The 24649-nt window shown below is 50.6% G+C and overlaps 1 protein-coding gene and 2 long non-coding RNA genes across 7 annotated transcripts in view; 2 read left to right on the top strand and 1 right to left on the bottom strand.

Moving 5' to 3' along the window:
- Positions 1–2381, top strand: part of LOC123581672 — a 7322-nt gene extending 4941 nt beyond the window's left edge. Inside the window, exon 3 of the long non-coding RNA XR_006703923.1 lies at positions 2278–2381. This is a non-coding gene — a long non-coding RNA (uncharacterized LOC123581672). The remainder of the gene's footprint in view (positions 1–2277) is intronic.
- RNASEH1 (ribonuclease H1) overlaps positions 1–19977 on the bottom strand; it is a 22362-nt gene extending 2385 nt beyond the window's left edge. Inside the window, exons 1-9 of one of the 5 annotated variants that reach the window (XM_045447856.1) lie at positions 19788–19975; positions 18788–18903; positions 15333–15491; positions 12568–12667; positions 11666–11720; positions 11250–11334; positions 10061–10185; positions 8438–8556; positions 1151–3335 (exon numbers count right to left, since the gene is read on the bottom strand). In XM_045447856.1, the coding sequence (XP_045303812.1) occupies positions 8470–8556; positions 10061–10185; positions 11250–11334; positions 11666–11720; positions 12568–12667; positions 15333–15491; positions 18788–18903; positions 19788–19918 (858 nt within the window). In that variant the 5' untranslated portion in view covers positions 19919–19975 and the 3' untranslated portion in view covers positions 1151–3335; positions 8438–8469. Of the gene's footprint in view, positions 1–1150; positions 3336–7568; positions 7850–7909; positions 8137–8437; positions 8557–10060; positions 10186–11249; positions 11335–11665; positions 11721–12567; positions 12668–15332; positions 15492–18787; positions 18904–19080; positions 19131–19787 lie in introns of those variants that run through there. The other 4 variants (XM_045447855.1, XM_045447853.1, XM_045447857.1 and 1 more) reach the window with 4 other exon arrangements.
- LOC123581671 lies at positions 3282–24649 on the top strand. Its single transcript, XR_006703922.1, has 3 exons — positions 3282–3388; positions 17985–17991; positions 24608–24649. It is a non-coding gene; the product is annotated as an uncharacterized LOC123581671 (long non-coding RNA).

Raw genomic sequence — 24649 nt, 5'->3', positions numbered from 1 at the left:
GTAGACAAGATTACGACGGGCCCCGTCACGACAATTTTCCAGAGGAACTGTTCCCCTGCCCTCATTGCAGACAAGGATAAAGAGTCATTCACTGCAAGGCCCTGGGTGAGGCCCAGCAAATTCACTGTGACAAACAGGGAGCCCCACACAGATGCCCTTCTGAGGGTTGGTCACCAACACAGCCCTAGGGAAGGGCATGGGTCATGCTGAATGGTGACAATGTGGTGGCCAAGGAGTTATAATTGAATGGCCCAAGAATCGTTTTCAGAGCCTTTATCAAAAAACCATAAAGGATGTGCTTCTTTGGGGTAATACGGGAGGAAGAGCCATATAACCTTGAAAATTCTGTTTTAGTTTCAATTTCCCTTTTTACGAATTCATTCTCTTAACACCCAATAATCTCAAGGCGGGACTTGCGCATCACACTTTAACAGACACACAAAGACAAAAGGAACCGCTCTCACTGCGGGATGTGACAAGCATGGGGAGACCAGGGAGCCCTGTGCTCCGAGGGGGAGGGCAGGCCTGCTGGGTCGGGACGTTTCTGCGGGAGAACTCCCTTCCTACCAAGTGAAACTCCTTGAGCAGTCTTCTGTCTGTACAGAGCCCTACCATGTTCTGTAACTGTTTTCCAGGTCGAGTGAGCTTCTTCGGGAAAGAAAAGAACCATTCAACAACAATGAGGGAGTGATTAGAGGCGAATTAGCACATGTAAAACCTTAAGAAAGCCCCCACGGGGCACCGGGCTGGCTCTGCATTTCCGCCCAGGCCAATGTCTCACAGCTCTTAGCGTTGGGCTCTGTGCTGACGGCAGGGAGCCTGTTGGGGCTCCCCCGGCTCCCTCTTTCTCTGCCCCACCCCCGCTCGCCATGTATCTCTCTCTCTCTCAAAATAATAAAACATTTAAAAAGAAGAAAGGAGGGGCTCCTGGTGGCTCAGTCGGTTGAGGGTCTGACTTCGGCTCAGGTCGTGATCTCATGGCTCTTGAGTTCAAGCCCCACATCGGGCTCTGTGCTGACAGCTCAGAGCCTGGAGCCTGTTCCAGATTCTGTGTCTCCCTCTCTCTCTGACCGTCCCCTGTTCATGCTCTTTCTCTGTCTCAACAATAAATAAACGTCCAAAAAAAAAAAAAAGAAAGAGAAAAGGAAAGCACCGAGAATTTGTTTTTTAATTAAAAACTGAAGATCATTTACAGTTCTAGAACACATCACCGCCGAGACAGGTCGCTACACTCCGTCCCACGTGCTCAGGGCCTGGATGGCGGTGCCGTCACCCGCACCAGCAGACGCCGTGCTAGGTTCCAGCTGACACGGAGGCTGCCTCGGGCCTCGAGCCGCTCCACCCAGAGATGGTGGGAAGCAGGCCGTGGAGACAGGCGCACCAGACACGGCAGAGGGGATCCCCAGGAGCGTCCTGAAGTGCCGAGGGCACGGGCAGCCCTCTCAGCAGCACGATGCCCTTGGGACCGAGCCCGGAGCCGCTGGACGGTGAGCCGGTCATGAGGGGACTGCAGTGAGGTCATACGTGTTAGGAGCGCATGTGTCTACAAGGCTCAGAGGGAGAAGGGAGCTGTGCGCTGACCCGACATGTGCCTCGAAGGCCTCTGCTGACACAATGCAGTGGGGACAGGTCCCGGGCGCCGCTAACGTTGGTCCGGCTCACAGCCAGCGGGTCCCCAGGCCCGGTCCTCCAGGCCTGACCACGGGCGCTTCCGTCTGCCTCAAGACAGGGGTTTCTCGTGTTGCTTGAGTGTTTAAAGCAAAAAGTGGGGGCGCCTGGGCGGCCCAGTCGGCTGAGGCCATGAGCTCCCGGTCTGGTTCACGAGCTCGAGCCCCACGCACAAAGCCCGTTGCAGATCTTCTGTCCCTTTCTCTCTCTGTCCCTTCCCGGCTCATGCTGTCTCTTTCAAAAATAAACAAAAACATAAAATAAGAACAAAAAAAACGAAGGTCACCAGCAGAGGTCCAGACACCAGAGCAGGCCTCGCTGCTTATCACCCGCTGGCTTTGAGGACGCAGAACAAGCACTTGCTGGAAGACACAGATCTCATGGGTCTCTTCTCGCAGTTTTCGGAGAGTCTGTCTGAATACCTTTAAGCAGAGCAATCGATTCACTAGGGCCTGTCACAGAGAAGGAAGTCCCAGCCGGTGTCGAGATTCCTAAATCTAAATAACTAGACATTCTTCTAGTTTTAAAAAAAATCACAGACCAAATATGGGAGTAATCATCTCCTCTCTCTACAGTCCTATTTCTCGACTTTTATTTTTGGTTTCCTAGGCTTCAGCAAAACAACGTGGTCGCTGCCAACTTACATTCGGGAGAACCCGTCACCGAACGGAGCAGGGCTGCCTCACCGACATCCACCGAGCGGAGAATCTCCGAAGAATCACGCGTCCTGGCTCACGTGGCGCAGTCATGCTGTCCGCACGGTAAGCAGAGGAGAGGTAGCCACCGAGGGGTAGAGGACTGGGCCTCACACTCCTTTCCTCCCCGGGAGAGGAGACTGGCCTTCAGCAGACCTCCGTGGCTGGGGACCCCGCTCAGGCGGCCGGACAGAAGGCCGCCCGCTGGGGGCTCCACTGTTGACTTCTCATGATCCCAGCAGAGGCCACGTCCAAGATCAAGGTGTCAGTGATCTGCCTTCTGGGGAGGGCTCTCGTCCTGGCTTTGCTGTGTCCTCAAGCCACCTTTCCTCTTTCCTCAGTGGCAAGGGCAGGCAGGAAGTGAGCTCGTTAACCTGAATTACTTCCGCACAGGCCCCATCTGTATATACCAGCCACACTGGGGGTCAGGACTTCAACATATGAACTTGGGGGACACAGTCCATCGCAGCTATGACTCAGGTAAGGTGGCCTCTGGGTTTTAAAATTAGGTTAAAGCAGGATTTGTACGTCAAGGAGACATTCTGCGGAGGTGCTGGATGCTTAGTTCGGACACCTGCCGTGGCGGAGCAGCGAGAGTCCGACCGACCCGTCACAGAGAACGGGCTGTTCCCGAGCAGCTCTCCCGTCCCGTTCCGGAAGTACCAGGATGTGAGCATTAAGAGACATCTGGAAATGGAGACCAAGGTCTTTCTAAGACACGTGACCTAAGGCCCCAGGCTCGCCCGTCGGGACAGATCCCACTGGGACCGACGTGTGGCTTCACGGCGCCGGTTCACCACCACGCAGGCTGCCCACCCGGGACCGGCTCTCCGGATTTGTTTCGTTTCGCCCACGTCCCATGAGCCTGTCCTCAAAGAAGGCAGAGATCCTCTCGGTTTTCTCGACCCCCAGCAATGGAGCCGCCTCGTTGCTCTGGCGTAGAAGACATGGGGACGCTCCATCAGCCTCCGTCTGCAAAGCATCAGGAGCACACTTTGAGAGCAGCAGCAGCTTTTGAAAAGCTGGTCTCTTCCACGACACAGCGCCCCGCCTGGTCTACGCGGCAGCCCTCAAATGTCTCCGGGAGCTGACAAAGCGGACAGAACCATGACTCTCTGGAGCTGTAATGAGGCAGCTGCACGTTAGGCAACCCCAAGAAGGAATGTGCTTCCTGAAGGCGTCCTGTTCCCCTTCTCACTGAAAGCGGCCGGGCCTCCTCCTACCTGGAGCTCCACGCACTCTCGGTTCCGCACGGACGGTACGTGCCCTTGTGCAAACTGCCCAGCAGCCTGGAAGGTCTGGGAGGCACGATCTCTCGCCTCCGTACTTCCAATCCTGGGCCCATGAAGAGGCGCCGCCCCATTAAAGCAAAATCAGACGTTCGGGGGCGGAGCAGGGCAGTGGCGGCAGCGAGGGCGCTGTGGGATCTTCCCGAGTCTTCACCCGAAACAGAACCGCGGCCCTGACGGAACGAGGTGACCAGAAGCACCGGCGGGGACGCGGAGCGAACCGGAAGTCTCCTGCCCTGCTGGTGGGAAAGTCGAATGACCAGAGGGGTCAGCTGGCGTTCCTTGAAGTCGAGCACCCACTGCCCTGTGGCCCAGCTGTTCCACTTAGAGAAATCAGAGCACGTGCTCGCAGAAGGACTGGCCCGTCGGTGCTCAGGCAGCTCTCTCCACAACAGCCCAAACGGAGGGGACAGCCTCGAACGGGAGGATGGGCACACAGACTGGGATATGCCTACAAGGGGCACCACCTAGCAGTGAAGGGAAGCCAACTACGGATACCCACGTGGGGGGGGGGGCAAAATAATTACACCGACGAAAAGAAACTCCTGCCACAGACAGTTTATGTTGCATGACTCTATTTATACAAAATCCCAAAGAACACAAATTAGTCTACAGCGACGGAAAGCAAACGGAAGGTCTCCGGGGGATGGGGTCAAAGAGGGAAGGATCTCAGAGGGGTGGGGGGGGGGGGGGGGGATGACAGGCAGTCCTGGCGAGAGGTTCCCAGGTGAGTCCACAGCCCACTTTACCTTCACACCATTTGCTGCCTGTCAATCACACCGCCACAAAGCCGCTAAAGAGCACAGCGGTGTGGGGACTCCACAAAGCCAACGTGCGGCAGTGAAGGGCACGGCACGCCCAGCACAGCCTGCACACCCACGGGGAAAAGCACAGCGAGGCCACTGGGTCCTGATGGGCCCCTGAAAGGACAACCCCAAAGGAAACGGCGGGTGTCCACTGCAAAGCATGGTGGGCCGGCCTGAGGCCGGTGGCTGGAGCAGGGCGGCTGTCCTCCCCCGGTGGTGACGGGTGCAAGGGACCCGCTTCAAGAAGGTCGGAGGGCTGGAGCCGTGGAGCCCGAGATCCACCGCAGCCGAGCCGGCAGGGACCCGTGTTGTGGGGACACAGCCAGCAGCACAGCACAGGGACAACAGACAGGAAGGAGAGGGACCCAATGCAAGGAGGGCAGGGCCAGAGCCGGGAGAGTGCTGGGAGCCAGTCGCCACAGTTTTAGCATTATTCAAGATTCAACAGGGCAGAGAGCTCTGTGGAGTGAGAAAAACGACCTGAACTAAATGTTTAGGAAAATGAGCGACAGGAAAGTGTCGATCCCACGCAGAGCTATTCTCAGAAAAAAGAAAAGGAAAATAAAAGCCTGCTGACAGCGAGAGCACTCCAGACAGACACCACACAGGTCCAAATGTGCGGCTTCAAAGCCTCAAACAACGAGATCCAAGATGGGAGGGTGGCAAATTAGTGCTAGAAAACACCAGAAATAAGGTGACAGAGCTCAAGAAAACTAGAAAGACAAGTACTTTCAGAAATGAGAATCGAGAGCAAATGAAGACAGTAAGTAATGCCTTCAGAGACAGGACGTCACCAGGAGGACAACTTTTAAAAAACAAAGGAAACTTCAAACATAAATGAGATTCAAGAAAAAGAGGAAAAGACCATGGATGGCTAAACCAGATGTTCCCATACACAGAACAAGGTCCCCCACCCCCAAAGAAAACCAAGAAAAACAGAACTCTAAGCCACAATTCAAGGCAAGCTTCCTGAAGTAGCAGATTTGGAAATATACGCGCCAAGAGCTCACCATATTCCTGCAAATTCTGACCGCGGGCAACCGACGCGGGACACAGGGACACAGTCTGACACAGTAAGGACTGCAGAGACAAGAACAAGAAACCCACGCCTTGGACATCTAGGCAAAGAGCACATGACGTATAAGAAGGAACGTAAGACTCGTTAGACAAGAAAACAAAATCGGTAGTTTAGATACTCAAGGACAGAAAATGTGAGCCAAGGATTTCTATCCTACTGCTTTCGAGCATAAAGCAAACAAACAAAGTTCAACGTGGGGAGCTCAGGGAATTTGGTTTCCGAGAGGACACTGACCAAACACTGGTTGTGTGGCCATGAAATGCACAGGAGGAAAACCAGAGGAGGGCAAGAGGGGGAGATCTTATCAAGTAATGGCCGGCAACGTACACCCAGCACTGCTTTCACTATAATACACATTAGTGTTCGTATCCACACTGCATGTTCAAGTGGAAAAAAGCAAGCTGGTAATTAAGGAATATCTATCCCAGGATCCTCAGTGTAGAAGGAGACACAGACATAATATAGAAGAGTTAAGTACTCTGAAATCCTGAGTTTCTATTGAGAATATCAACATGAACTCAAATATTTTATCTTTAAAATATGTGTACGTGCATGCTTTAGAATTCTGTTCCCTGAAAAGGCCTAGAGGCAAAGACCAACCCCACAGCAATGAGCACCTGAAATACCTTTTTTGCCAGGGGCAACCAGCTGTCTCAGTCAGCAAAGCAGGCAACTCGTGATCTTGGGGTCACGAGTTCAAGCCCCATATTGGGTGTGGACATTCCTTACCTTGAAAGAAAGGAAGGGAGGGAGGGAGAGAGGGAGAAAGAAAGGAGGGAGGGAAAGAGAGAGAGAAAGAGAAAAAAGAAAGAGAGGAAGGGAGGGAAAGAAGGAGAGAAAGAAAGGGAGGGAGGAAGAGAGAAAGAGAGAGAGAGAAAGAGAGGAAGGGAGGGAAAGAAAGAGAGGGGGGGGGGGTGGGGAGGGGAGGGGAGGGGAGATTCTTAGAGGAACAGCCAATTCCAGATCTGGAGGAGGAAATGTACAGATGGGTCTTGAGTCCCCACACAGCAGACAGCATTGGAGCAGATGACTGGGGGCACATACACGCGTGGTCTGTGTGTGAGCATGCCAGGGCACGTGGACCGTGCACGAGTATGCCTGTGGTCTATACGTGTAAACGGGTGTGGTCAGTGCATATGTGTGTACACACGAATATCCAAAGAAATCAAGAGCCAACCGGAAGAACCTCCCTCCTACAGGCCAAAGAAGCTACCATGTGGGTTCAATAAAGATAAAAACCGCAATGACCTGAAACCCATCAAGCAGGCATAAGTACACAAGCTCACGACACACGTTATGAAAATATATAAATAAAAAATCTTGATTGGTCGGTCGCCCTCTAAAGACGACAGACCAATCATCTTTGCATGTCTGCTGACTTCCCTAAATGAACGCCACCACGGCATAACCAGATAGGCGACAGGAAGCATCTTCTGAAACCACTCCAGCCGATAACTATGGGCAACATCCCAGAGTGTCACCACTTTGGAGCCCGAACGACGAGTGGATCCGGACACTGAGCACCGGCAGCTGCCAACATCAAGAAGACGACCACAGCCTGCAGCTGCAAGTGACCGCACGCGACCATCTACCGTTTGCTGAACACGTGGAACCCGATCCCGATCAAGCCTCTGGGTCCCGCTGCCAACTTGCAGGAAATTCAGAAGACAAAAGAAAATGCCAGACTGTGCCGGTAGAGTGTATATGGAGAAATCTAGACCGTGGGAAACGACAGGACAAGTGGCCCAGGTTCCTCAACGGGTAAACCTTGTGAGGATCCCAATAAATGGCAGGGGAACCTGTAAATTAAAGCAACTTAAGAAATCTCAAGTTAAAAAAAAAAGTACACAAGGCCGAATTACCATAAAGAAACACAAGCAAGTCATTTCTAGAAAAGTCAGGATTAATTTTGGAGGGAGGGAGGGGCTGTGATTGGAGAACGTGGAGAGCCTTTCTGGGGTGTCCAGCCAAGTTCTAGTTCTCGCCTGGGAATTAACCTTACAGTAATAATTCAAGAAGCTATACATTTGTGTCATTTTCTGTATGTTTTTATGATAAAACAAAGTAGTAAACAAATAAAGGTAAAAGTAAACAATTATATCAGACTTTAACTTGCACAGTGCTTTTAAGAAAAACAGCCAAAGTGGGGCTCCTGGGTGGCTCAGTCGGTTAAGCATCCATCTTTGGCTCAGGTCATGATCTCACGGCTTGTGGGTTCGAGCCCCACGTCGGGCTCTGTGCTGACAGCTCAGAGCCTGGAGCCTCCTTCGGATTCTGTGTCTCCCTCTCTCTGCCCCTTCCCCAGCTCACAGTCTGTCTCTCAAAAATAAACAAACGTTAAAAAAAATTAAAACAAAACAAAAAACAGCCAAAGAAATTTTAAAAGGTTTATTTATGCATTTTGCTGTGTAAGTAACTGCTCTTATCAGTGGTCAAGCAGCCAGGACTACGGATGTGCAGGCCTGCCTTGCGCACAGGTGCCCGGGCAGGTAAGACCCAGTCCGCTCTCTCTGCACCGAGGTGTGGGCCCAGCCCTGACTTGCTCTACTCCACAGAGAGGTACAAGTCAACCAGAATATTCTGAGACTGAATCCTGCCAACTGTAAGGTAAATAAACACTTTTAGAATACTTCCAGACTTCCTGTCTGCATTTTAAAACCACTGCTGTATTCATGCCTTATTAAATCAAGTCCTAAAATTTCTGTCCAGATGGTCAGAAAACTAATGAGAACAGTGTCCAACCCAATAAAGCATAATGCTGAAATCTCAAATAATGCTCAAATCTCAAATTTGTTCAATGTATTGTACATGTAACCACAGGGAATCACAGAATGACCTTCTGATGTACTTTCTGATTTATTTTTCACACCAGTAAGGAAAGGTAAGAAAAGAGTCACTCACGGAAGCTTTTCCAAGAATTAAAATTACTTCGTTCAGTCTTCAGATTGCTTAGCTCCTTCTCTTGCTAATCTGTCAGCTTCTTCATTGCCTATAAATCCCGAATGACCAGGAACATGCATCTGTTAAATAAATTTTGTTTCTTTTATCTTCACTGGTTTTTTTACATAAGCAATACACGAGTACACCCTTACTGTAAAAAACCCAACTGTTCCCAGTGGCCAGAGTGGGACAGGACTCGCCCCCCAACCCCGACACAGTTCGACAGCACAGCCTGCCTGCCCAGGGCACCTGTGCAATGCAGGCATTTGCAACAATCCCATTCTCATTCTCCACAAACTTGATTTTCCTGTTTGTATTGCTTTCTTTCCCCACTGAATGATGGAACTGGGAGGGCTTTCCCGGCAAAACACATGTAGGTACAGACACACAAATATGTATCCGATGCACGTCCTTTATTGTCTTTAAATGCTGTCCAAAAGAAGGGATGTATGTATATAACCACTGTTCATATCTAAATGGCTGAAAGGCAAATTTAAACCCTAGTTCACCAAACTGCTCCCAGTAGTCCTGGGGAGGGACGACAGGGTAGGGTTCAGACAATGCTTGTCGTTCAACGTGCTCTGTATTGCTTGAACAGATAGTTTTAATAAAAACTATTTATTATAATGTTTATTTTTTTATTTTTATTTTTTATTTTTGAGAGACAGAGAGAGACAGCATGAGTGGGAGAGGGGCAGAGAGGGAGAGAGACCCAGAATATGAAGCAGGCTCTGGGCTCTGAGCTGTCAGCACAGAGCCCGACGCGGGGCTCGTGGGGCTCGAACTCACACGCTGTGAGATGGCGACCTGAGCCGAAGTCGGACACTCAACCAACCAACTGAGCCACCCAGGTGCCCCTAAAAACTATTTATTATAAGAAAAACATTTCCAGGGGCGCCTGGGTGGCTCAGTCGGTTAAGCGTCTGACTTCAGCTCAGGTCATGAAATCGCAGCTTGTGAGTTCGAGCCTCGCGCTGGGCTCTGTGCTGACAGCTCAGAGCCTGGAGCCTGCTTCAGATTCTGTGTCTCCCCCTCTATCTGCCCCGTCCCTGCTCATGCTCTGTGTCTGTCTCTCGATAGTAAGTAAATATTAAAAAAAAAAAAAAAAAAAAGAAAAACATTTCCATGTTGGAAAAGAAGTCGTGTTACTAAAGTCTTATCACACTTTACTTTTTAAACATTCCTCATAAATTAGTTTTCTCTTGACATTATGGCTGATTCCCAAGAAACCAACAGTGACTGTCACAAGTCACTTTAACAGTGGGAGGGGAGGAGAGGGAGCCCAGACCAGGCACTAGTAAGCACCGCGAAGACAACAGAAAGAATACGGAACATCCGTCTGTAACGCTGCCTGAAGAGTGTGGTCTACACACGATCATACCAAGAATGAGCAGTGTTACTTCTGTGATGATCGAGAGTCAAATGTGTTCCAATTTCGAATACGCGCTATGGTGTTAATTTCGTGCAAACAGTTATTTTCCTCTCAAGTCGTTAAATCACTTACAGAAACCACTGCTCTCTCAGGTAACTTACAACATCTGGTCCTGACGGCCAGGTGACAGCACCGGCTCGGGGCACACTCACCCACTGGATGTCCATGCCGTGGGTCAGCTGCTCCAGCGCCACAAAGTCCTCCTTGTTGATCACGTCTTTCCCCGTGCTCGTTTTCCACCCGTTCTTCTTCCAACCTTGAACCCAGTTAGTGATCCCTGTAAGCACACGCTCTCGTCAAGCAAGCTCCGCGAGCTCGAATGTCCCGGCCTCTGCTCCTCCCCCCGACTTCCCTCCTTCACCCGCCCACTCTTCCGCCTGTAAGGGTTAAACTAGTGTAGGGCTAACGTGTAGCTTGAGAAATAACAGCTTTGTTCTGACACTGAAGGTTAAGAGATAACAGCCTTGCTTTACTCTTGTAAATTAGGCTTCATACTCTTGTAAACTAGGCTTCACCAATTAAGGAAACAAAAGTTCAAAGAAAAGAGCATCAGAGGCAGGGTCAGGAGGATCCACTGGTTGCGACTTAACGGCAGAAAGTCTAAAATAATCACCTCATCTGGGGTGTTTCTAACTCATCTGGGAACTGTTTCTCTGTTCTGTTCCCAGGGGATAAAACGATGTGATCAGCTATAAAAACTCTGTACCCCGGCTGTTCGAGGCCACACGCTGATCAAGAGTGTTGGTCCCGATCGGTCGGCCTTGCCTCTCATCGCAATAAACTTTGTTGTGACTGTCACTGGTGCCCTTAGCATTCTGTTTCAGGAGTCGTGTGGATGCAAGACGCCCAGCGTGTGCAACTGCCACTTGCCCGCACGGGCTGTCCTCTGGCCCGGGGCACAGGCCTGGCACGCTCCCCTGCTCAGCCCTGCGCTCAGACTTGTGCTGACCTACAGCTCCCAGCCTAAAAGGCTGCCTTCTCCGCCTCCCCAGCCCCCCACCCCGCGTCCTGAACACAGAATTTCCCGAAGGAGCTGTCAGCACAGCCCCCTGAAAGGTACTTATGCTGTTTACACTCTAAGGACCACGAGAGCGGGGGCACACTGACCCCACTGCCCTGTGCTCGGTGCCTGACAAACACCTTGACTGTGGGGCACACAGCGGAGCAGCAGAACTGGGCTCCAGAACCTCACCTTCTTCTTGATCTCTGACAAACCAAACGTGGTCCCCACCTGCCGTCTGCGCTCTGCCCCGATGCAATCCCTCCTACTGGAGAAGGGAATACCATTTCCCTTTGTGCTTACTAGGACAACACCAGAAGCAGCGAAAGGCAAAAGCTTACCATTTATAGTAAACATACTGTCCGTATACAGAACCAGCTTCTTGATGTTCTGAGCCTTCGCCTGCTCGATGGCTTTGCAGGCTGCCTTGAAGAGACCAGTCAGTCAGCACACTACAGAAACTGTCAACACTCAACTTCACTAATGCTCAAAGTCACTCCGCCACTTTAACAGTCTTTCTCTTTCTGTGCTAAGTGTAAGGGGTATACTCTATGAAATAATGCGACACATACAGCTATTTGCACGTTTTTGTGAAAGCACTTCTAGGATTTTTCTGGGAAATCCCTACCCATTGCAGTCGTTACTAACCACAAACTAAGTTTCTTCTGGACTCTGAGTATCTTACACACACAGCGTGTATGCAGCTCACCGCCATGATGGACTCGACACTTGGTGGGAAATGTGTCTGACGACTTACATGAATTTCTGCTCTTTGGTTCGTCTGCCGCCCGGGAAGCCTAATGCCTAAGTTCCTGGTTTCAAAATGATACAAAGGAAGATGAAGTTAATTCTCAAAGTGATTCCATAAGCCTCTCAATGGAGGATAGGCTTGTATATATTTTTTTGACATATCAAAGCATCAAACAAAACACACCGACAGTACTAACATTTTATGGAAAAGCATCATGGGATGGTCTAGTAAAGAATCCTGGGCCAGAAGTCAAAAGCAAAGTTTTATTTCTGGCCCTAAAATACATTAGTGCATGGTCTCAGATGAACACTAAGCCCAGACACTCAGTGCAACCCAAGTTTGCCACCTCTCACAGGGTTCAAAGCTAAAGTGGGATACTAAGGGGAAAGAACTCAGTAGACCACAGATCAAGAGAAATGTCAAGCCTTACGATCACCGAACAGTTTATCTTACATTATGCCTAACACTGCTGCGGGTCCCTGTGAATGACCACACCTGGCATCATCCCGACTCTGCGTCTTGTGGAAAACGGGAGGTCACCTCTGAGCCCCCAGGTCTTCGGAAGAGTCATGGGGACGCGCTGGGTGCCAAGTCTGGCGACCTGCCCCTGGGACATCCTTGCCAAAACCACCCCGCAGGAGACCTGTGACTCGCCTAGCGGGGGCAGGGAGGTCATTTGGGTATAAGAGGTTGTCAGCGAGACAGAGACGCGTCAGGACTCAGAGCCAAGAAAGGAAGGCTGAGGCCTCTGTCCTGAGCAACAAAGCTGTCAATGTCAGCACCGGCCGAAGCTCGTTGTTCCGTCACCTCCGCCAAAGCCGCGCGCCAGGTGGTCACGCCCCGGGTCGTTCCCTCACAAGTGTTGGGCCAAGATTCACTCAGATTTGAAGGCTTTTTTGTTTACTCACAAAGGATGGCCCGGTCCCCAGTAAACACCAATTCCCGCACGTGCCCTCCTGCGCCCGTTACTGGAGCAGCAGCCGTCAGTGTAGACAACGACAAAGTCTCCTGGAAGAGGGAATTCAGTGAGTGCCACCGGATCAAGAGCACCAAAACTGAGGATCTATTTCACAAACTCACTGAGCTAGCGTCCACAGGCTAAACTGCGAGGGTATTGTTCGATGCGGTCAGTACTTTCTGTCCAGGAAAACATGATCAGTTCCTGACCTGGCCGCTAGAAGGTCTAGTCCTCTGATAAACGTTGGTCTAATTTTTTTTCTTAGTATATTTGCCTCAGGGAAACTATGGTCTTTATTCTTTCCATCAGGACAGAGGGTCTGATCAACATACCAGTGCTGTAAGGAAGACGGCAGAAAAGGAGTGACATGAGGCCACTCTAGGGCCCCAGATGTGACCAGAACACGCTCAGCAGGGCAGTACGAGAGGTTGAGGTGGCAGGTCTTAAAAAGCAGGGCCATGGGAGCAAACAGAGGCCTGGCTCTATGAGCTGTTTGTCAAAAGGACTGCAGGCCGGACAAGGCACAGAGGGAGGGAAGCGGAGGGAAGGTGTTAAGTGATAGAACAGCACGCTCCCGACCAGAGCAGGGCCAGGAGTGTGGGGGGAGCGTGGGTGCCGGGCGAGGATCCCCGGGGCTGGGAGTGTGTGTGGGGGGAGCGTGGGTGCCGGGCGAGGATCCCCGGGGCTGGGAGTGTGGGGGGGGGAGCGTGGGTGCCGTGCGAGGATCCCCGGGGCTGGGAGTGTGGGGGGGGGAGCGTGGGTGCCGGGCGAGGATCCCCGAGGCTGGGAGTGTGGGGGGGGGGAGCGTGGGTGCCGGGCGAGGATCCCCGGGGCTGGGAGTGTGGGGGGAGCGTGGGTGCCGGACGAGGATCCCCGGGGCTGGGAGTGTGGGGGGGGGAGCGTGGGTGCCGTGCGAGGATCCCCGGGGCTGGGAGTGTGGGGGGGGGAGCGTGGGTGCCGGGCGAGGATCCCCGAGGCTGGGAGTGTGGGGGGGGGGAGCGTGGGTGCCGGGCGAGGATCCCCGGGGCTGGGAGTGTGGGGGGAGCGTGGGTGCCGGACGAGGATCCCCGGGGCTGGGAGTGTGGGGGGGGGGGAGCGTGGGTGCCGGACGAGGATCCCCGGGGCTGGGAGTGTGGGGGGAGCGTGGGTGCCGGGCGAGGATCCCCGGGGCTGGGAGTGTGGGGGGAGCGTGGGTGCCGGGCGAGGATCCCCGGGGCTGGGAGTGTGGGGGGAGCGTGGGTGCCGGGCGAGGATCCCCGGGGCTGGGAGTGTGGGGGGAGCGTGGGTGCCGGGCGAGGATCCCCGGGGCTGGGAGTGTGGGGGGAGCGTGGGTGCCGGGCGAGGATCCCCGGGGCTGGGAGTGTGGGGGGAGCGTGGGTGCCGGGCGAGGATCCCCGGGGCTGGGAGTGTGGGGGGATCGTGGGTGCCGGGCGAGGATCCCCGGGGCTGGGAGTGTGGGGGGATCGTGGGTGCCGGGCGAGGACCCCGGGCTCAACTGAATTTGACGCTCTCAACATGACTACCTTCCTGGTCACCGAACTGTTTCAAATGAGAGTACCCATCAGGCACTGCGCCAGGTGCCACCGTACCTTAAGCCACCATTAGTACCTTAGAAATGGCCATCCCTCAATCACTCCACAGATACACACTCTGACTACTGCGGGCAAACAACCCAATCAAGAACGTTTGGTCTTTTTACCTAACTGCAAACTTGATTTACACGGTTTTGTTTTTTTCAAGGTAGGCTCCATACCCTACGTGATGCTTGAACTCACAACCCTAGGTCAAGAACCACATGCTCTACCGACTGAGCCAGCCAGGCGCTCCGACTTATACATTTGTGATACAGGTTAACAAAACATTTTCTACTGGTTTTCCTTGAATTAAATTATGAGATGGCTTATTCTTGGAGAAAACTTGGAACCACAAATACAGTGATTTATACAAAAACGCTATTTATTCCTATTTTCTGTTCATACGTCTAAAAAACAAAAAGGTGCTTTGTATACCATAAGTCACTAAACATAAACTGGTCCCTGGAGTTAGAGGTAGAGGACAAGGTGAGATCATTTATGTTTCGCAAAGGCTAAACGTCCACGGAGAAGATACCGGTGCTGAAAGAGAGCTCTGTGCAGGCCCTTTCTTACGTGAACAAGCCGAAGCCTTCGCATTTTCTCGTGTGACCTGAAATCCTGTGTGCACAGAGAATACTGGGATTTCAAAAGACTATAATGGTTTTCGTTTGTAGGCCACATAACGCTTTTCTAATGAAAGTCCAAAGTCTTAATAATTCTGCAGTTTGATCAACTCTGAAAGAGTAACCTTAGATTTTTAGATAATCTTTTCAGATAAGAATGAAGGTGGTGGCGCCTGGGTGGCTCAGGCGGTTGAGCGTCCGACTTCGGCTCAGGTCGTGATCTCAGTCTTTGAGTTCAAGCCCCGCGTCAGGCTCTGTGCTGACAGCTCAGAGCCTGGAGCCTGCTTCAGATTCTATGTCCCTCTCTCGCTCTGCCCCTCCCCTACTCACGTTCTGTCTCTCTCTCTCTCTCTCTCTCTCCCCCTCTCTTTCAAGAATAAACATTAAAAAAAACCCTTTTTTTTAAAGAATAAAGATGGTAAACATTAGCTCAAATTTCCCCCATTAAGTGGGAATAGTTTTTACACCTATTTTCATGATTATTACATAGAATACTTAAAAATCCAAGAAAAATATACCCATGTAAGAAAAAGAGTCTTTGCTAACTGAAGGCACCGATTCTGTGTTCTGTTTCACGTGCTTCGCACACGGTTCTGCATTTTCATCTCCGTCCAATGGCTCACGGACTCGCTTGTTTGTTTCCACTTGTGATTCTTGTACATGTTCATTTTTCTCTCCTGAAAGATAGAGTCTACTCAAAAACCAGGAAAAAGGGAACACAACATAAAATGCTGAAGAATCCAGAAATTCAGTAAGTTCTGTATTACCACCGAACCAGACTTAAATACCCTCTGTACGTAGCCCTATAAAGAGGAACTGACTTCAGGCAGTCCACGCCATCTCAGATTTTGATGGCCTGTGAAATGACTCTGGATTTTCCACGAAAAGCTTGGTAAGGGCGATTTGAAGGCAGGAGCAACATTTCTAGTGTAATAGCCATCTGGTTTTGACAGAGACAGTAGATACCAAAGGTTCTGCATCCTACGGGGGTGGCAGGAGTGTCCAAGTCTGAGGGACTCTCTCCCCAGACAAAGAAAGCAAGGACTTAACTTTTGTATGTAAGATCAGTGGCGTCCATGGTTCCACACCCTACCCCCTCCTGGAGACACTCTGACTCCGTCAAGGCCTCCAAGAAAGGTAAGCGGGCACGGGTAGCCCGACCTCACATAAACAGAGAACGGGACACACTGAGAAAGGGAACAGAAACAAACAGAAGGGACTGAATTCCTCCAGGGCAGTAGCTGCACAATTTTCTTTCAGGGGAAGGTGAAGTCGGGATTAACCCCGAAGGGATTCTCATACTCTCTCCCGTTATGTGGGAGCAGCTTCTCCTACATCATCATTTTACGGAGCGGGAATAGGGGCACAGAAGGCGCAGCTGATTCTATCTCCAAAACGACAACCAAGCCCAACACTACAGAGTTCACTTTAAGCTCTAAACCCCTAAACCAGGGATGGAGAAATGGAGCTCAAATGTTGACTGAACGCCTACCACATGGGTACACCAGTCAGGAACAGTTTCCTCAATCTCAAAACACATTAGAATTTTGGGGTGTTCAAAAAAGAAAAGCCTGTTAACATCCAAGCCAGGATGTCCTGCCTGGAGTAGCTTGTCCACCCACACCTGTCAGAAGACCGCTAAGGTTATCTAGGCAAAATCTGAGTGAAGTCACCGTATAGAGTAACGTTTGGTATTTCCACTCTGCTACATTTGTGTAACCCTGTATTTACCTTAAAAATATACCTCTAGGTACTTTATATATGTAAACCCCAAAACACAAGTACAGGTCAAAAGGTAATCTTGCAGAATTTTAATACTGCTCTAAATATCGATTTTATTTATAGTCAAAGAGGGTTAAATTGACATGAAAGTTTTTACTTTTTAAGGTTTTTTTTTTAAGGTTTATTTATTTTGAGAGAGAAAGAGAGCACAAGAGGGGGAGAGAGAGGAGGAGAGAGAGGAGGAGAGGGAGGAGAAGAGGGAGGGGGAGGGGGAGAGAGGGAGAGAGAGAATCCCAAGCAGGTTCCCCATTATCAGCACGGAGCCTGATGTGGGGCTTGAACACACAAACCATGAGATCATGACCTGAGCTGAAGTAAAGAGCCAGACACTCTGCTGACTGAGGCACCCAGGTGCCCCTGGCATGAAAGTTTTTAAAGGATAAGACTGAAGGAAAAAGAGACCATGTCAGATAATTTTTTCCTTCACAAAACTGTGTTTTTTGAGTAAGTTAACTCCAAATCATCTTACAGAAATCGCAGTAACTGGCAAATAGCTCAAAAATCCCAAAATAAAAATATAGGTCACACTAAGGGAAGAATTGGGAAAGAGGCTAACGCTTTTGCTTTGCTACAATTTTTGAACACCAAAAATGTTAAATCTCAATTTACATACATCAGTCACTAACTAGGAAGTCTCCGTAAACTTCTAAGAAAGGTGACTCCTAAAGAAATACTTTTCCCTAGGACTTAGAGTATTTAATGAACAGAAACATATTGGAGAACTGAAGTCTGAATAAACTGCTAATTGGTTAAAACAAAAAAGCAGTGAAAAGGAGGTGTTAAGAACACAACTAAGACATGGGGCGCCTGGGTGGCTCAGTCGGTTGAGCATCCGACTTCAGCCCAGGTCATGATCTTGTGGTCTGTGAGTTCGAGCCCCGCGTCGGGCTCTGTGCTGACAGCTCACAGCCTGGTGCCCATTTCAGATTCTGCGTCTCCCTCTCTCTCTGACCCTCCCCTGTTCATGCTCTGTCTCTCTCTGTCTCAAAAATAAATAAATATTAAAAAAATTAAAAAAAAAAAAAAGAACACAACTAAGACAAGAGCCATACTTCTGAATTTGGAATAGGACACAGTCTGCATCTGGGCTGCCAGTGGGATTATAACAGTGATCACAACACCTAACACTAGGGGCGCCTGGTGGCTCAGTCGGTTCAGCGTCCGACTCCTGGTTTCAGCTCAGGTCATGATCTCACAGTTCATGAGTTCAAGCCCTGAGTCAGCCTCTGCGCTGACAGTGTGGAGCCCACTTGGGATTCTCCCTCTCTCCGTCTCGCTCTCTCTCTCTCTCTCCCCCCTCTCAAAAATAAATAAATAAATAAACTTAAGAACAAAAAAAGTCTGTTGAGTAAAGCTAATGAAACACCACTTTTTCAAAGTCGGTTAAGGTATACAGTTTACCCCTGAACAACCTGGGGGGGTTTAACACCCTGCGCAGTCGAGAATCTGAGTATAACCGTCGACTTCCCAAACACTTAACTACTATTGATAGCCTACTGTTAGCCGGAAGTCTTACTGGTAATGTAAATAATCAATTCACACATATTTTGTAGATGTCTTATATATCATATTCTTAGAATAAGCTAGACAACAGAAAATGTTACGAAGGAAAATATAACAAATAAACCTATGTAATAAATACAACCAAGTGCACACATAAGCTGACCCACGTGGTTCAAACACGTGCTGTTCAAGGGTTAACTATATTTTTAAAATTTTGTGCTCTAAGGCAGTCACCCTTAGTCCTGCACACCTGGTGCTCCTTATACTGGGAATTGCGCTTCGATTAACTGTACGTTCTGCACTACGTGAAACTGGGGGAAATTCCGATCATGTGACTGTCCTACGCAAAAAGGACACACCACACAGGTGCATGCACTGAGAAAACCTACACTCACCACTTTAAAACTGTAGCCCATTCAATTCGACAACAGAACAAGCATTTTTTTGAAGAGAAAATTAAGTACAGTGAGGACACCGAATGGAGCAGGAGACTGGTGTCCTGGCCTGTTTCTAACTCGGGTACTAACAGAACTCCCTAAGGGAAACTGCTTTCCGCCTGTCTCCTTGTCTGTAAAATGGAAACAAACGATCCTGTCTGCTCCGTCATGAAGGCAGCTACACAGATCAAGTGACGCTGGGCCGTGCAAGGCTTTGATAAAACGCCACCACGATGAGAGCGGCTGACTACCTTCTGGTCCATCCGGGCTTGCGGGCTTTCGGACAAAGGCCCAGGCCTCCTCCTCGGTGGCAAACTTCTTAAATCTGGCAGCAGGAAACCGGTCCACCTGGGCTCTACATTCGCTCCTGGAACAGAGTGCAATGTTACCACCTTCCTCCCTTACTCATCCTCTTTCTAACGGATTCTGAGGCTAGGAATAGCGTGACAAAAGTCTGCCAGCTCCGTGGGCGCAAACCGTGTGTAGTTTTCTTTCCCGTCCAACACCTCACCCTGTAGTGCTGCGTCCCAGCCAGACGGCACACCAGTCAGGAACAGTTTCCTCAATCTCAAAACACATTAGAATTTTGGGGTGTTCGAAAAAGAAAACCCTGTTAACATTTCATTACAGCAAAAAGGTGAGCCTCTGAGCTGCTTCTACCTCAGTAGCACCGCTGCACAGGTAAACAACTGCGGGCACGCACACACACGGATAATAAACCTTGGTATCCTACGGCAGGGCGAGTCCTGGCCTGGAATCCGAACACCTGCATGCAAGTCCTACCGCATCACTTACTAGCCCCATGAGTTTCCTGACCACGGGAACGACACCTGAAAATAATAAACTCGCCCACCTAAAGGGTTGTTACAGGGACCTAAATACCAGTTTATAAGAATTGCTCTTTTTAAAGACACGGGGAAGATTCGATTAGGTACCTTCAGAGTTCCGCTACGTGTAACCACTTGGAAATTGTTTCACTGAAACAAAAAGGAAGGAATAAGCGGAGGGCCCTGGTCACCTTACACTATACGTGGCATCTCTGACAATGCCAACAGACATGGAACGTAAGTCGGAGCCTCCGGCCGGGACCTGCGAGCCGACGCCGGCGGAGACGGGCCCGGGGCTCCCACCGCGCGGCCGGCGGCGGGCCCCCGCGCGCTGCACCCCAGGCCGAGGGCCGCGAGCTCCGGGTGACAGCCCGACTCCCAGCCGCGCGGTTGCCGGGGGCGCGACTCGGGGCCGCCCACTCACCAGGTCAGGAAGACCCCGGCCTTGCGGCCCCTCTTCACGGCATAGAACATGCCGAGACCGCTGCAGCCGCGGGCGCTGCAGCGCACGGCGGCCAAAACGACTCTGCGCGCAACGGATAGTAACCGGGTCATCACTCACTGCCAGCCATCGCCGAACTTGTTAGCTCCGCGCCTGGCGCTGTCGTCACACACACTCAGCTTCCGGCGGCGGCGCGGGGAGATGACGCACGTCTCCGCAGAGCCGCAGACGAGGGGCGGGGCCTAGGGGCCTAGCGCCTGGGCTTTTCCGGATCAACTGTCTGGCGTCAGAAAGTCGGACGTGGGCGGTCCGGGAGGGGCGGGGCCTACGGAGGTGGATGGGGACTAGGACGGTGTGGGCTGGGAGTACAATGTGAGGAGCCCAGCAGCGACTGGGCGATGTGGGCCGTGCCGACTAGGGGCGGAGCCTAGGGCGGTACCGCGTGAGGGGCGGGGTCTAGGCGGTGTGGGCAGAGCGGTACCTCCTGAGGGGTGGGGCCGCGCAAGGGGAGGAGGGTCTGGGCGGGGTGGGCGGGGCGGTGGCGAGCGAAGGGCGGAGTCTGTGGCGGTAACCGATGAGGGGCGGGGTCGGGCGGGGCGGGGCGGGGCGGGGCTGAGTGAAAGGCGGGGTCAGGGCCAGGTGGACGGCGTGGGCCACCAGAGGCCCCTCCACATTGCTGTGGCGGACGATCCCTGCTCCCTTGGTGTGTTGTCAGCACCACCCAAACAAAGAGGTGGCTTGCGCTCTACGGCTGCAGTGGCTCGAAACACTGGCACTGCGCGATGAAAAAGCCGAGGCCGGAGGCAGGGCAGCGCCTTCCCTCAGGAGCGCCCCTGGGAAAGGGGGTGGGCCGCCTCCACCCCACCCGCGTGGGTGTGTGACCCGCAGGAGTCCTACTCTTAATGCGCGGGGACCCAGGGAGCAAATTTAGCTGAAAAGGCAGTTCGTTAGAATTCTGCCTGATGTCTGACTTTGTTTGGTAAGCAAATCAACTTCTTTGAAAAGTCCAGTCCACTGGCAATCCTTGCTTTTCTAATTAATTTTAAATGACTTTAATTTTCCTTCGGTGTTCAGTTCGGGAAATCTTAGGAACAGCTAGCGCGCGCTGCCCAAGCCCTGAGTATGCAAACTAGAGTAAGGCCAGCTGAGCACCCAGGAACCGCGGAGATGGGCACGTGACCCAGGAGACCACAGCGCCCAGCCACCTGTTTGAGAAGTGCGTGCCAGACACCGGAGAGTCTGACTGTACCGACCCTCCCCCCCAACCCCGCCCCGGGGGTTGGGGGCGGGGTGGGAAGCCAACACTGTCCATGCACTTGCATCAGGCACAGCGAAGGAAGAAGGAACAGCAAAGGGGAGATAGAGCTTGCTATGGTCAAGGGTGTTCTTGCGTGTGAACTGAGGGAACATCCACTTTAAAAATCTCAACTTCCCTAATTTAAATTTAACTTGGCTGGCACAAGAACAAACACTCAGATCAACGGAACAGAATAGACGACCCAGAAATGGACCCACAAACGTATGGCCAACTAATCTTTGACAAAGCAGGAAAGAATATCCCGTGGCATAAAGACAGTCTCTTCAGCAAGTGGTGCTGGGAAAACTGGACAGCGACATGCGGAAGAATGAACCTGGAGCGCTTTCTTACACCATCCACAAAAATGAACTCAAAATGGATGAAAGACCTCCATGTAAGACCGGAAGCCATCAAAATCCTCCAGGAGAAAGCAGGCAAAAAGCTCTTTGATCTTGGCCACAGCAACTTCCTACTCAACATGTCTCCGGAGGCAAAGGAAACAGAAGCAAAAATGAACTACTGGGACCTTATCAAAATAAAAAGCTTCTGCACAATGAAGGAAACAATCAGCAAAACTACATTGCTACATTCCGCAGCAAAACCTCACATCAGCTCTCGCCCAATGGGGAACTTGAACTCACCAACTGTGAGATTATGACCTGAGCAGAAGTCAGTGGCTTAACTTACTGAGCCACCCAGCCACCTCTAACTGAAAATATTTTTACTGACTGGAGAAGGATGTTTACAAAGTAAACTCTGGGCATCACACAGGCTTGGGATATCCTTGCCCCCCCCCCCCACTTGCCCCTTCCGCGGGCACACCCGCAGGTTTCTAGTAGTTGGGGGTGGTTTTCCAAATCTGCCCCTTCAGCCGGAATAGCTGTAGAAAATGCCCCCACGTAGCCTAAGGAACATGATTATGGAGCTAAGGACATGTTAACTGCAACCTTCCAGAGACAGTGTACTTTTTTTGTTATTTACCTAAAGGTGACCTCTTAGCAAAGTGTAATACCTAAGGATTGTCAGGTCAGCAGGGCTCTGTCAATCAACTTTCCCAACCTCAGGAGGACCTCAGCTAACGGGGCTGAGGTTACTGGTGTGCTGGCACCGTGGAGTGGTGTGGACTTCTGTGGGGCATGTGGTATGAGCACACCGCGGGGGTGGGGGGAAGGGCGAGGGTAGCAATGCAGCGTGTGTGTGCACCTGTCCTCCCCTGTCCCCGACCTGGGTGGTTCACACACACTGATTGCAAATTTCAGCTCTACAGTTTACCAGCTGTATAAACTTGGTGAGTTGCTGAAAGTCTCTGTTCTCTCCTCTGAAACACGGAGATAATGACGCTGTGCGCGGTGGCTGTGAACACAGACAGTGTGCAGCCTCTGACCTGGTGCGATACACCAAGCGTGTTCCCAATGTCACATTAGTTCTTTTCATCCTGTCCATGTTCCGTGAAGATTAATAGGAACACTGGTGCTGCTTTTGATGAAATATATTGAAGATGAGCAAATTATCAGCTTATGGTAAAAATCAAGTGTATTTCTGTATTTTAGATATTAATATTTGAGCAGTTACCTTTCATCCCCCTGATAGGTCACGGATGTCTACAGATGATATATTGTTACATAGGAAGAGTGACTTTGAAACTTTCCAGAAGCAGCCAGTGACCTTGCTTCCTTGTATGCATTTGATTTTCACGTTCATCACCGGTTTGCACCTTCATTCATTCCCATGCTCCCCCCTGGCCAACAGGAAATAATGATAAAAACCCTGGCTGCCGTAAGGGGAGGAGATAGACAAAACCTTTTGCTAAATTCAATCCATTAATTTTTGCTCAGCCAGACAGGTCCATAAATTCATTTCACGTGCAAGGACTCCACTGTAACTCTCCTCCTGTCACTTTATTATGAACGCTGGGCACAGCCGTGTGGAGGGAACAGCCTTGCAGTCTGGACTCGCTCATCTGCCTGACCTCCAGGCTTTCTGCCTCCAGTGCTGACATCATACATTCCCGCTGCTGGGTCATTTTTAATGGGGCACTTTATGCAACATAGAACTAGTATTTTTTTTTCTTAAAGGACAACAGAGCTTAGCTGTTTAACGGCATCCCCACCCTTACAGTGCTCTGTCCATGACCAGAACTACCCAGGCAGGGTCTCTTGGTCCCTCCAGGAGGAAAACGTCCATACTGTGATTCATTTCCTTCATGCTGCAAGGAATCTTTCTCAGTTCCTGGTTACTACGTCTCTTGTAATTCCTCTCTATATCGGGTCCTTTGTTACTCGAAGTGTGGTCCCTGGACCAGTCTCATGGGCCTCACCTGCGAACGTTAGAAATAGAAGATATTGAGCCCCAGCCCCCAATTTCTGAATCAGAATCTGTATTTTCAAGATGATTTCTTTTTATGTTTATGTTTATTCCATCTTCAGAACTTTGTAGAAACACTGAATTTTTTTTTTTTTTTTTTGAGAGATAGAGAGAGAGAGAGTGCACACGTGAGCAGGAGAGGGGCAGAGGGAGGAGAAAGAATCTTAAGCAGGCTCCACACTCAGGGCAGAGCCCAACCTGGAGCTTGATCCCACAACCCTGGGATCATGATCTGAGCTGATAAAGAGATGTTCAATCAAGTGAGCCACCCAGGCACCCCGAAACACCAATTGTTAAACCTAGATCGTTTACTTTAATTCATGAGATTCACATCTCAAAAGGAGGGGGAAGAAATCCATATATACAACAAAATTGGAGACTTTATCACTTAACAGAAATTTAAAGAATATAATTTTGTCTTTCAGTGATAAATGAAGAATGTGTAGTTGGGGAATTCAGGACATGATATGCTTGGTTTCAGGGAAGCGTATGATTTCTTCTTTAAAATTAAATGGCTGGGCGCCTGGGTGGCGCAGTCGGTTAAGCGTCCGACTTCAGCCAGGTCACAATCTCGCAGTCCGTGAGTTCGAGCCCGCGTCAGGCTCTGGGCTGATGGCTCAGAGCCTGGAGCCTGTTTCTGATTCTGTGTCTCCCTCTCTCTCTGCCCCTCCCCCATTCATGCTCTGTCTCTCTTTGTCCCAAAAATAAATAAACGTTGAAAAAAAATTTTTTTAAAAATAAAAAATAAAATTAAATAAAATTAAATTAAATGGCTGAAGGGGTGCCTGGGTGGCTCAGTCAGTTAAGCAACCGACTCTTGGTTTCTGCTCAGGTCAGGATTTCAACATGAGATCGAGCCCCACATCAGGCTCTGTGCTGACAACACAGAGCCTGCTTGGGATTCTCTCCCTCTCTCTCTCTCTCTCTCTCTCTCTCTCTCTCACTGGGCTTCCCCTGCTCTCTCTCAAAAATAAACATTAAAAAATTTTTTGAAATTAAATAGCTTAAGATTTATGTAATTGTGATGTAAAACAGGATTTATATTACAATGTATTGCAATTACATTTTGTTATAATTATATATATCGGTGTCTTTTATGAAGCAGTTCTAGCAAGATTCAGATAATTTGAAAGTAACATAGGGGCGCCTGGGTGGCGCAGTCGGTTAAGCGTCCGACTTCAGC

Source organism: Leopardus geoffroyi, chromosome A3 (assembly GCF_018350155.1).
Source record: "Leopardus geoffroyi isolate Oge1 chromosome A3, O.geoffroyi_Oge1_pat1.0, whole genome shotgun sequence".
Taxonomy (NCBI): domain Eukaryota; kingdom Metazoa; phylum Chordata; class Mammalia; order Carnivora; family Felidae; genus Leopardus; species Leopardus geoffroyi.
This window is presented reverse-complemented; position numbering and strand designations above follow the sequence as displayed.